This window comes from Crotalus tigris, unplaced genomic scaffold, assembly GCF_016545835.1.
Source record: "Crotalus tigris isolate CLP2741 ecotype Arizona unplaced genomic scaffold, ASM1654583v1 scf7180000024454.734221, whole genome shotgun sequence".
NCBI classification, from domain to species: Eukaryota; Metazoa; Chordata; class Lepidosauria; order Squamata; family Viperidae; genus Crotalus; species Crotalus tigris.
The window spans coordinates 200,432-212,739 of NW_024100623.1; the positions used below are offsets into that span (position 1 = coordinate 200,432).

The 12,308-nt window shown below is 35.3% G+C and overlaps 1 protein-coding gene across 7 annotated transcripts in view; it reads right to left on the minus strand.

The window, feature by feature from the left end:
* LOC120303067 (sodium channel protein type 1 subunit alpha) overlaps positions 1–12,308 on the minus strand; it is a 103,843-nt gene that overhangs the window by 52,467 nt on the left and 39,068 nt on the right. For 3 of the 7 annotated variants that reach the window (XM_039332213.1, XM_039332209.1, XM_039332206.1), the window contains exons 3-7: positions 11,003–11,121; positions 7,273–7,362; positions 6,438–6,566; positions 5,006–5,097; positions 3,729–3,989 (exon numbers count right to left, since the gene is read on the minus strand). In XM_039332213.1, the coding sequence (XP_039188147.1) occupies positions 3,729–3,989; positions 5,006–5,097; positions 6,438–6,566; positions 7,273–7,362; positions 11,003–11,121 (691 nt within the window). Of the gene's footprint in view, positions 1–3,728; positions 3,990–5,005; positions 5,098–5,195; positions 5,288–6,437; positions 6,567–7,272; positions 7,363–11,002; positions 11,122–12,308 lie in introns of all 7 variants that reach the window. The other 4 variants (XM_039332210.1, XM_039332207.1, XM_039332212.1 and 1 more) reach the window with 2 other exon arrangements.

Below are 12,308 nucleotides of genomic sequence, written 5' to 3' on the forward strand. Positions count from 1 at the left end.
TCTGATCTTCTGTTAGTTTAGGGAAGTTGGCCTCACTTAAGTAATTATTTATATCTAAAATTTGTATCTTGGTACTCTTATATAATTTTTGATAATAATTTAAAAAAGATTTCTTGATCAACTCCTTCTGATACACTAATTTACCATTATAATTTATTTTATCTATAATTCTCTGTCTCTGTTTCTTTCTTAATTGGTAAGCCAGCCATCTCCCTGGTTTGTTAGCATTACAAAATGTATTTTGTTTCATAAACAATAAATTAGTTGCGGTTTGATCAGCCATCAACATGTTAAATTGTGTTTTTAGCAACTTTATAGATTCTTTAACCTTTTCATCTGTAGGATTTAGAATCAAAGACTTTTCTTTTAATTTAATCTCATCTTCCAGTTCCTTACGTTTCTGGATCTGCTTTTGTCTATGGACATTATTCATTTTTATCAGAATCCCACGCATGAAAGCTTTACCTGCATCCCATACCATTGGTATTGAGGTTCCCTTATGCATGTTTAAAACAAAATAATCCTTTAAGCACTCCTTTAATTTTTGAACATTCCTTTCTTGTCTAAATAAATTCTCATTCACCCTCCACGATCTCCTCTCCTCTTTTTCATCAGCCAGTTCCATCCAAACTGGACTATGATCCGTCAACGACCTAGGAAAATTTTTTACATTCTTTACCCTAGTATATAAGTCAGTTGTAATCAAGAAAAAGTCAATTCTTGAAAAAGATTGATGTCTATCTGAGAAGAAGGTAAAGTCTCTCTCCTCCTGGTTACGTTCACGCCAATAATCTCTCAGCTCCCAGTCCTCTTTCAGATCAAAAAAAGCTTTGGGTAATTTAGCCTGTTTGAAAAAAGTAGAAGATCCTTTTTTGTCCCTTTGTATATCTAAAACACCATTCCAATCTCCCATTAATATCACAGATCTATAGTCCAACGAACTTAATTTCTGATGTAACAATCTATAAAATTGTTCCTGTTGTTGGTACAGTCCCACTATAAGTATTTTCTTACCATATAAACCAAGTTCAATCATAACATATCTTCCTTGAGGATTTGATTCTACCAGACAGACTGGTAGACTTTGCTTAACATAGATAACCACACCCCCTTTTTTCCCAGGGGCAGGAGATACAAAATGAGATCCCAGACGAGCATTGACTAAATATTTTTGATCTTTAAGTAAAATATGAGTTTCCTGCAAGCAAATAATATCATTGTTATGTTGCTTTAAGTAATAAAAAAATTTCTTTCTCTTCTGAGGGGAGTTAAGGCCGTTAACATTCCAGGTCAGGAACTTTGCCATCTCCCTTGACCAGAAGCCTGGAGAAGACTACCTGAAGATCTGCCATTGAAGAATGTGTTGCAGAACTCTTGGGTCTTGCTCCTCCCACCGGCAACGAGACACTTTCATGAGAAGATTCTTTGACTTCTTTCTTCTGTTGTTCCTTTTCCTTGCATCTATGTGCTGCACGAGTCATTCTTTGCTCTTTGACCTCTATTTGGCGCGACCATTCAACCTGTGGCTTTCCAGCAACCATCAGACCTAATCCTTCAGACTGCTGTTCCACCTCTTTGCCACCCAGAGCTTTCTGAATCATAGATGAAGATGAGCCTGCTCCCAGGACCGAATTGTAAAACTCTTTGGCTTTAGTAACCGTGTTAAGTCTATAACGTGTCCCCGCATGGCTCAAAACAATACCCATCGGAATCTCCCATCTGAATGGCATCAGTCTTGTTTTAAGTTCATTAGCTAGAAAGGCAAAGTCTTTTCTATTTCTTAAAATTTTAGATGGGATTTCCTTTAAGATAATGACATCTTGGGCAGCAATCTGGAATCTCTTATTATAAAAAGCTTGTATGATTTCATTACGCAGAGATCTCTTTGCAAAGTAGATCACCACATCGCTTGGCAGATTCTTTTGTTTCGCAACCCAGGAGTTAACTCTGTATATTTTTTCCACTTCTCTACGTAATCCATCTTTATCCCTATTCAGAACAACAGCAAAGTCATTAACCACCATCTTTGTCAAATCTTGATTCATATCTTCTTTCAGACCCCTAATTCTCAGACCATATTCCATTTCCCTATACTGAGACATAAGAATATCCTCTTGTGAAGTTTCCATCTTTTTTTCCATATCTTGGAATTTATCTTCGAGGAGGTCTACTTTGTCTGCAACCTCTTCCACTCTGGAGTCCAACTTCTCGACCACAGAGGCCAATCCTGATAAAGCTGTTACTATGTCTTGCCTCAAAATAGTATTGTTCTCCACTAAAAGCTCCTTCATTTCCTCTTTACTTTCAGATTTATTCTGTTTAAGAAGGTCCTTCATTTCCTCTTTGCTTTCAGATTTATTCTGTTTGAGAAGGTCCTTCATTTCCTATTTACTTTCAGATTTGTTCTGTTCAAGAAGTTGCTTCATTTCCTCTCTAATTTGGGATACAGCATTTCCCATTATATCTTTGATATCTTGTACAGATAACCCTGGCAGAGGAGGAGAAGGTGGAGGTGTAACTTTAGGTTGCAGTACTGATGGTGTGGCTTTAAGTTGTTGTTGTACTGTTAGGATTGCAGGAGAGGAAGCCACCTTAGAAACTATAGAAGCTGGTTGCCTCTTTGAAGCCATTTTTCAAAATCTTATTCTCTCTTTCTTCCTTCTTAAAAAAAAGAAAAAGTACTAAAATCCTTAAAATTTAAAAGAAAAAACCAGGGAGAGTGCGAGAAAAGAACTTCAAAACCTCAAAAGAAAAAGAAAGCTTAAAAGAGAGGCCTTTGTAATCTTTATCATAACAGCTGTTCAGTTAGCCAAGATTAGTGAGCTATCATTTCTCCTCTTTATTGCCCAGCATTGAGAATGTGAGGAGGAAACAGATAGAAATGAGGAGCAAGAAGTGAATAAAATCTTTACTTTGATTGTGTGTGCATGCTTGTGCTGTAGTATGTGACACTATTATGCAGGCTGGTGATAGAAAGCATACTTCACCAATTTTTAAATTTCTAATGTGCCAATGAAACAGATTAGTTTCAGATTTTCCAAGATTACCAAGGAAGACTTATGAATGATAGGGTACCTGGCTCTCTAGTTTATATGAAGCCACATACTTAGAAATGACATTAGATAATTGATTTGCTTACTGACTTCCATTCTCAATCTACTCTTATTTGGAGGAAATGTAAGTAGACAGAGTTTTATGAGACTGTATAATGCTGCTGAAGGTGAGATCAACTTGATCAACAGTAAAATCGCCATAAATAAACTTGGTTGTTTAACGGGTTCATCATTTTCAAAACAGCATTCCTAGATCTCTGTCTCCCAAGTTTTTCCTTACTTTTCACACAGTTGGTATTGTTAATGCACTGGGGGGGGGCAGTGGTTTTTCATTTTGAGAGTTCACTATTTAATTATTCTATTGCATATATATTTTCATTCTGATTTTAAATGGCATGGCAAACTACCCTAGCATAAATGTTTATCATGGGAAAATTGACATGTTTTTCAAAACATATAATGTTCAAAGAGACATCAGTTACAATGGCAAATTTAAGACAATAGAGAACATTGGCTAAATCAAGCCAGGGAGGATGGACATGGACAATATTTCATAATTTGATAAAGTATAGCAGCTTCCATCTCATTGTGTCATAATACAGTCAGTAAATCTGAACCATAATTGTGCAATATCAAGGAATGCCATTAGAAAAAAAGATAAAAATATATTCTTACTTTCATCTTTTATGTATGCATCCCAGTCAAATGGAGTATTATTCAATGTACCGTTTTCTCCAAATGTAGTATTAAATAGATCAGTATCATTAGAATCTGTAGAATTTGGTGGATTCCAATACAAACATTTATGCCTCAAGTTGCCCATGAACAGTTGGAGTCCTATGAGAGCAAAGACACTCAGACAAAACACTGTCAGAATCATCACATCGGATAGTTTCTTCACAGACTGAATGAGAGCTCCCACAATTGTCTTCAGACCTGGAAGCAGAAGAACATCTTGAGAACAACTGAAAAGACAGATGGAAAAACAACAAAATGGTGATCCCAGTAATGTTAAAGAAACCCTCATGCAGAAGCTCAAATCAATGGCCCTGTTGGTTTGTGAACTAATATTTTAAATGGTTTGTCACTTGTGACAATGTATTTTGTGAGGATGAGGCCCAGAAGTTTATGCTCCTTGAAACTGTGGATGAAAATGTATTGTGCTTCATTAAAAGAAGAATAACTTGTTTTAATGATAAAACAAGTGCGTGTGCTATCATGCTTTTCCCTCACAGAGGAAATTTTCCAATCACACTAAGCCTAAGCACGTTGCATCAAAATAAGGGCTATAGCTATCAATGAAGCTTGCTCCAGCATAAACATGTTTAGGCATATGGATTGGAATGGATTAATGGCTTTTTTTAACTGCCAACTTCTCTTGCCCCAAACCATCAGATTTATAACATCTTATTCTTCCCTTGAATCAAATTAAGGTAGAAAAAATGGAATTGGAAAAATAATAGTCTCTTATGCACACACTCCCTTTCTCTCCTCTCTTACATATCTTACTCTGTTATAGTTGACTAATTTCAAATATTTCATGATGCCAACTAACAATTCAGACATTAGTTCCATTAAACTACAAAGGACAAACATAATTTTCCATTTTGCAGGTAAAAAAACAGATGGCTAAACCAAGAGTACATGGTTATGCTTTTGTCACAGCTTGACCTTAAAGCTTGACATTCTATGATGCAAATCACACAGGCCGTGTTCTGCAGCATGTCATGCAACAATGTGTTAAACGCAAAGGCTGATTTCAAAAATGAACAAGCAAATGGCAAAAAGCAAAGGATCACAAGATTAATTTCTTTCAACACATGATTCCTGCTTTTTTCTTCTTTGTTCTTTTAAATGAATGAGCAAGCAACGAGGCTTATGATGAAAAAAATGTATTTTCAATTTCCATGGAGTTCTAAAATGTCAGCCTCTGGGTTTAACCTAGCTCTCACCTGGGATGACTGATATTGTTTTCAATGCCCGGAGAACTCTGAATGTTCTCAATGCTGAGACATTACCCAGGTCCACAAACTCTGTCACATATCTGTAATAGGGGAGTTCACACACAAACACAATGACAGGATAAAAAGGAACAGTTGGACAGATACAAGGGACCTAACACCTTACACATTTACATCTTACCTGGAATTACAGAAATAGTTTTCAAAGCTCTCAATACTCTGAAAGTTCGAAGAGCTGAAACATTGCCTAGGTTTACAAATTCTGTTATATACCTGTAGAATTAAACCACAGTTATTCAGAATTGAGGTAGACTTCAGGGTACTTACTTGGGGACTTCATCAAGACCCCTTGGAAACTTTAGGGGAAAAATAAATATCAACATCTTCCATTAAGAGATTTTAACAACGATCAGTTTATACATTGGACAACATGTACCCAGCGACCTCAGTGTAAACATCTATGGATCTAACTAAACTAAATAGAAAAATATAAAGCAACAGATGCTATATTGGTCCATTAGAAAAACAAATGGTTTTATTTTGATCAACCCAAATGACACAACAAATGAACAAGCTATCATATTCTCCAAAATTATTCATTACGTCAGATATTAAAAAAATGAATGAGAAAGGATGATGGTCATCATCATCATCATCACCATCATAATCATCCCAATATTAGGTTAGACATTACAGCCTGTATGAATGTATCAGAATTAGGTTCAATCCATGCCAGGTTTTACCTAACATTTTAAGAAAAGGCAAATGATTGCCTCCCCACAGCTCTAAAATCACAAAGACATCAGTCTTTAATCTGTTTTTTACTACTATTGAAGCTCAAGGGCTTGTGCCCCTTGGCAGAGAAAAGAAAAATAGTTCAGCCATTCTTACATCCAGAAATTTAATTCATGATCTTGAGTGCTTGAAAAAATAGTTTTTTTTTTCTGTTAGATTTTAGAAAGGCAAAATATATAGTTTCTGAAAGAGCTTCTTGGACAGCAAATCTATTAATGTACCATGCATTCTACACTACTAGTTGCTGTACCAGTTACTTTACTATATGAACGTATTTATATGGTTTCACAAAGAAAAGAATACTATTATTCCCCTCAAATCAAACAAGCAAGGAAAAAAATAGCAATAATTGTGTATATATTGTAATTACAAATAACAACAATGACAAAAGAATATATTATCTGCTCTGCTTTATTTCCCTCAGCAAAAAATAAATTAGTTCAATAGCTGGATTTACTAATACTATTGAAAATGTATTGGTCATAAAATTGTTTTTATCCTTGATTGATTAAAACACATTTTAATTACAATAGTCTCTGTGCTCCTGTATATTATGTTGGAGTACATACGCTGATATTAATATATGTCAATAAAAAGAGGGTGGGAGAAAAAGGAATGGAAAACTTACGCAAATGTAATGACAGTAAAATCAAGCCAGTTCCAAGGATCTCGGAGGAAAGTGAAACCATCTATACAAAAGCCCCTTGCAACTATTTTTATAAGGGATTCAAAGGTATATATTCCTGTGAATGTATATCTGATAAAAACAAAACAACATATTAACTCTTAATGCAAATGGTTTTTAAATACTCAAATAAGTCAGAATTGCCATCCTAGATCTTACCAAGTCCCCACTTTGAGGGTGATATGGGGACTTCTTCCTGTATCAATGAAGAAATCAAAAGCACCCATAGAAAAAAGCCCATGCTTTATTCTTTACTTCTCCAACATTAAGGCAACACATGTGTGGGAAGAAACCAAATTATACGCTATCAGAAGATGGTCCTGTGCATTGCATGCAATTGCATAAAAAAAGAAGCCTTGCTGATTCTTCCTGCATGCAGAGACTTACAGTATAAGAAGAGGCCTGGCTCCACTCAAAATTTACATGATATAAAGGTAGTAAGCCCTTTCTTTACTGATACTCACAAATGTACCGTTTTTGAACATGAAAATAATGCTAATCCTCCATAAATCAGTCTGAACTCTCTACCCTACATCATCTTGTGAGGCTAAAGAATACATTGTGGGAAGAGTTTGTGAAGTATAACGGGGAAGATTTTGGAATGGAAAGTGATCAATCAGTTGGATGCATGCAGATTTTTGCTTATTGAAGTTCATTAGATCACAGCTATGCTATAGGTGCATTGTATATGAGCATGCATATGTGCTTATTCTGTTAGATCTTCTACATCCCACAAAAACACATTCAAACATGCAATTAAGAATAATATTCCACTTACTCTACATTCTTTGTCCAATCAGGGGGGTTACTTAGGGTCATAAATACGCAGTTGGTCAAAATAGTGCACATAATGAGCATGCTGAATAATGTGAGTTATATTATTAAGGAACATATAAGTAATGTTTTTTACAATGATAAATAAATACGTCTTAATAGATTGTTCTGTTTTAATTAAATATATATGTCCCATAATATAGTTATAATTAAATATACAATGTATATATATTTCTAAAGATTTAGGATTATATCATATGTAAGTAAAATAAAAGCAGTTGAAATAAAGAAAGTTCCATTTTATTCCACAACAAACCTCTGAATATTTGTTTTGATTTCATTTTTAGAAATAGGCAAAAGGTATCATTAGTAAACTGATGCAGGTGGAATAAAGAATCGGTAACTAAACTGGATACAAAAAAACCCATCATAATATATACAGTAAAAGGTATATATAATAACACTTTCCAAAATCAATAAATTTAAAATTATACACAGTTTTGCCAGCAAATCTAGAGGACAACACAAGAGCCAACAGATGGAAGAGGTCAATTTCAGTCTATACAGTATGTGAATACCAAAGAAACAATGCAAACCTTTGCACAATATCTGTTACTTCACATTCTAAGAAAATAAGATCTTCCAAACACAGATTAGAGTCCTATATGGAAAGGAGGATGCCAGATGTTCAAGCTGGTTTAGAAAAGGCTGAGGAATAAGGGACATTATTGCTGACACTTAATGGATAATTGAGAAAGCCAAAGAATACCAGAAAAAAGCCAGTACGTGCTTCACTGGTTATAGAAAGATCTTCAATTGTGTTGATTGTGTCAAGCTATGGAATATGCTAGGAAAATGGAAATCCCACAAGATCTCATCTATCAACCATTTAAAGAACCAACATTCAAGAAACATGCTACAGTCTGTGTAGAAACACAATGAAGGCCTTGGAAGAAATATTCTGTGTTGTGTCATGTCTATACCTACAAGGATCAGAACTGTGCAGGCAGTATTACTCCCTGTGATACTTTATGGAAGCAAAGGTTGGACTTTGAAGATGTAGGATAAAAAGAATATTGATGCTTTTGAAGTTTGGTGTTGGAGAAGATTCCTGTGAATACATGGATAGCCAAGAAAACCATCAAATGGATCATTGAACAAATCACTCCAGGCACAAATGATCAGGCTCAAATTACAACCAATCTTTGGATATATTAGGGAAAGACCCAACTCCTCTGAGAAGTTTATAATACTGTACAAATTAGAAGAAAGGAAGAGGATGACCACTAGCAAGGTATAGATAGATTTAATTACATCAACAATTTGTGCATCACTAGGAACTTTGGATCACCATATTGAGGACAGATCATCCTGGAGAAGTTCTATCTACTTTATGTGGTTGCAAGAGTCGACATCACACTGATGGCACATAATCAATTAATTTTCAACTAATGATTTTAATAGCAATGCATTTTGAAGAAAGAGCTATGATACATACATACTTATTCTTATGCATTATTTGCAGCTTCACCATCTGAATACTTTTGTTTACAACTGGGGAGGAATGCAGATCTCCTCCAGAAAAGAAAAAGAAGTCCTGATATTTAGATTTTCTGGTTTAAGCCAAAATGTAACTACTAATAAATTTAATATTAAAACATTACCATTTACTTATTATACTGCACTATCCTGGTTAAATAGTAGCACTAGAAACTTTGGATTTGCACTGAAATGCTAATATCCAGTGTGGAAGAAGTCCTAACTGCATTTCCAACCCCTGTTTTGCCTTAGCAATGAAACCCAGTCAGGATTCTGTTCACATAAGAAACAATATAGAGAATACAGAAAGCTGCCTTTGGTGCCAGTTATTGACAGCAGAAGATCTCCCTGTTGGGATAGGCTTGGGTGTATACAGAAGTGATGATGTGTGTTTAGCAGTCTGGGATAAAGGATTTAACCAACTTCCAAACTGACTCACTAACAGGCTGGTGAAGCAGTGATGCACTGCATGGGTAATCTACAACTAAGCTATTTCTTAAGACAAGTCTACCAGAATTCTAAATCCCCCTGTATCCTAATTTCATCACCTACAATGAAATGAAATCAAGTACCAGAGATATATATCATGCCAGCAGAAGGTGGAAAATTTCACTTTTAACTCAATCAAGATGGGCAGAGGTTGCCCTTGTAGTGTGCAAGGGTGGTTTCACCCATCCTCAATAAATAGTTGCAGGGTGTTTTTGCCTTGGAGTAAGCAGAACATGTAGATGAGCCTCTAGTGCATTTTATAATGCAAAAAACATTTGTACTCAGTTCTATATAATATGTTGTGCCTGATGATATTCTATTATTTTTATCTAGCTGATAAATGTTAATACTGGGCTATATATGTATGACAAAATTGTCCAGTAAACTTGAAAAATATCAGTTTCTGGCCAGTACCATTCATATCATTTAGACATTGAAAACATAAAGTTGAATATACCATTACAATACAGAAAACTTTGGAATTTCTTATTTATATCATATGCAAAGAACTAGAATATTTAAGTATCATGTTCAATAATTTCTTTATCAGCTTTTTTCAAACAGCCATCCTGTAAAGATGTTTAACATCCAGTTTCTAGAAAAATATCCCCAGAAATAATGACTTATTATCTGACTTTATAATACAATCTATATTTAGTGAAAAAAATATAGCAACATATATAGGTAGTCCTCGACTTATGACTACAATGGAGCCCAAGATTTATGTTGCTAAAGAGACATTTGTTAAGTAGGTTTTGCCCCATTCTATTACCTTTTTTTGCCACAGTTGTTAAGTGAATCATTGCAGTTGTTAAGTTAGTAACAAGGTTGTTAAGTGAATCTGGCTTCCCCATTGATTTTGCTTGTCAGAAGGTTGTAAAGATGATCACATGACCCCAGGACACTGCAACCATCATAAATATGAACTAGTTGCTAAACATCTGAATTTTGATCATGTGACCCTGGGGAGTCTGCAATGGTTGTATATGTGAAAAATGGTCATAAGTCACTTTTGTCAGTGCTGTTGTAATTTCAAATGGTCACTAAACAAAATACTGTAAGTCGAGGACTACATGTATATATGACAATGGTTTGATGCAATCTATTCCAGTTTACCATTGATAATTTATAAAGGACAATTTTTAAGAACTAAGAACTTAATATATATAGATAATTTAGATTGTGATTATGTAATAACTTACCTTAGGAATCTATGGAATCCATTGAACTTACTACAAAGTAAACCTGTACAAGGACTACTGAGAACTTTTCAAAAACTCTTGACTTTGCTTGAAGTCCATCAAAGAATTGGGAGCTTAAACTTAATAGCTAAATGAGCATTCTTGAAAATTCCTGGCATAAGAAAACACTCAATTCTGAAAATGTTTTCACACTGCTGGCCAGTACTTCATAGCAGGGAATTGCATAAAGACAAGTGAAAGCAGGCATATCTTTCCATGGTGGGACCACCAGTGCTCACTCCCAGAATGCACCTGGCTCTTGAGGCCATTTGCTTATTTGAGTATTCTGTGGACATTTAGCTGAGCATTTCCATGAATTTTAGATATTCATTTTACATTTAAATAGTTTGCAACAACTTTCTTTTCAACCTAATAAACATTATAGAAATAAGAAATGAAACAAGTTACAGTAATAAATTGTTATCTTGAGAAAAGTATTTGTTACCAACCATTTGAAAAGGATATGAATGTACCAAAATCTTAATAGCTATTTTTCTAAGAGGGTTGAAAGGAGTTAAAATGTATAGGGCAGGGGTGGCACTGAATCGGAAAATTGCCTTCCCTCTATTCAATACTATAAAAGTCTGGAAGAAAAAAAGAAAAAGTAAAAGCAAATTAAACATATGCAATGTTGTATTAATTTTTCTGTGTTTGCTTTTTCCAAGAAAACCCTGAACCAATCCTTGAACTAACCTTTGTAGTAAAAAGACTTATTATTTACTATATAAACAATATAGCATTTGCCACGGCACGGAAACATAATGTCAAAGGGTAAGTGAGTTGGAAGGAACGTGAGCCCCTTCCACAAAACCATCCCCTCTTCTCCCCCTCCTGCCTTCTGAGCCGCCAACCTCAAAAGGTTGGGGACCCCTGATCTAGTCCAACCCTGCTGCCTCCATTTGAAAAGTTCTAGGTCAGAGGTGCCCAAAAGGGACCAATTCCGTGGGGAAAGGTTTTTCCACGGACCAGAGAGTGCATGGTTTTGTGTGCTGCCTGCATCCCACAGATGGGGCTTTGCTTGTTTGTGTGGACTGGTTGTTGGCATGCTGCGGCCCGGTACCGGTCCACGGACGGGGGTTGGGGACCCCTGTTCTAGGTAAACCATTGCTTAAAAGCAGTTATTGTGAGGAAGCTCCTTCTAATATTCAGAGTCAACCTTCATTCACTTAATTCCAATTCATTGTCCTGGCCTAACTTTCAACAAAGTATAGGCCATTCCTTCTACTGCTGTCTTTTCCCCACCAAAGTCTTCTATTGCAACTTTTAACCTTTTCTCAAGCTTTAACGTTCACATTCTTTCTCATCTTAGTAGTTTCCTTGAACTCTCTCTGGCTTCTTTAATACGTGGTTACTTTTTACAGTAGGATGCCCAGAATTGAACACAATACTCAATTGTTCTTCACAATGCAGAGGTCTATGGAATTATGATCTGCCATGATTTGGATATAATGCTTCTGACAATCCAACCCATTAACATTTTTAGCTCATATTCACACTCTATAGTGGTTCATTAGCATTCTAAAATCCTCTTTCTGTGTACTGTCACAAAACAAAGTCTTCCCAATTTATGCATTTGAGTTTTCCTATCTATATAGGACTTTATTTCTCACAGCTGAATCTCATGCAGTTTGAACTAATCTTGCTTAAACTTGCCAAGTTTATTTTGAATTATCAAGTTCTCCTTTTAATGTTTAGTATTCCTCCTAGATTTGCAAATTGGCATTTTCTTCCATCTCATTCTCAGAATCATTTTAAAAAATACTGAATAGCA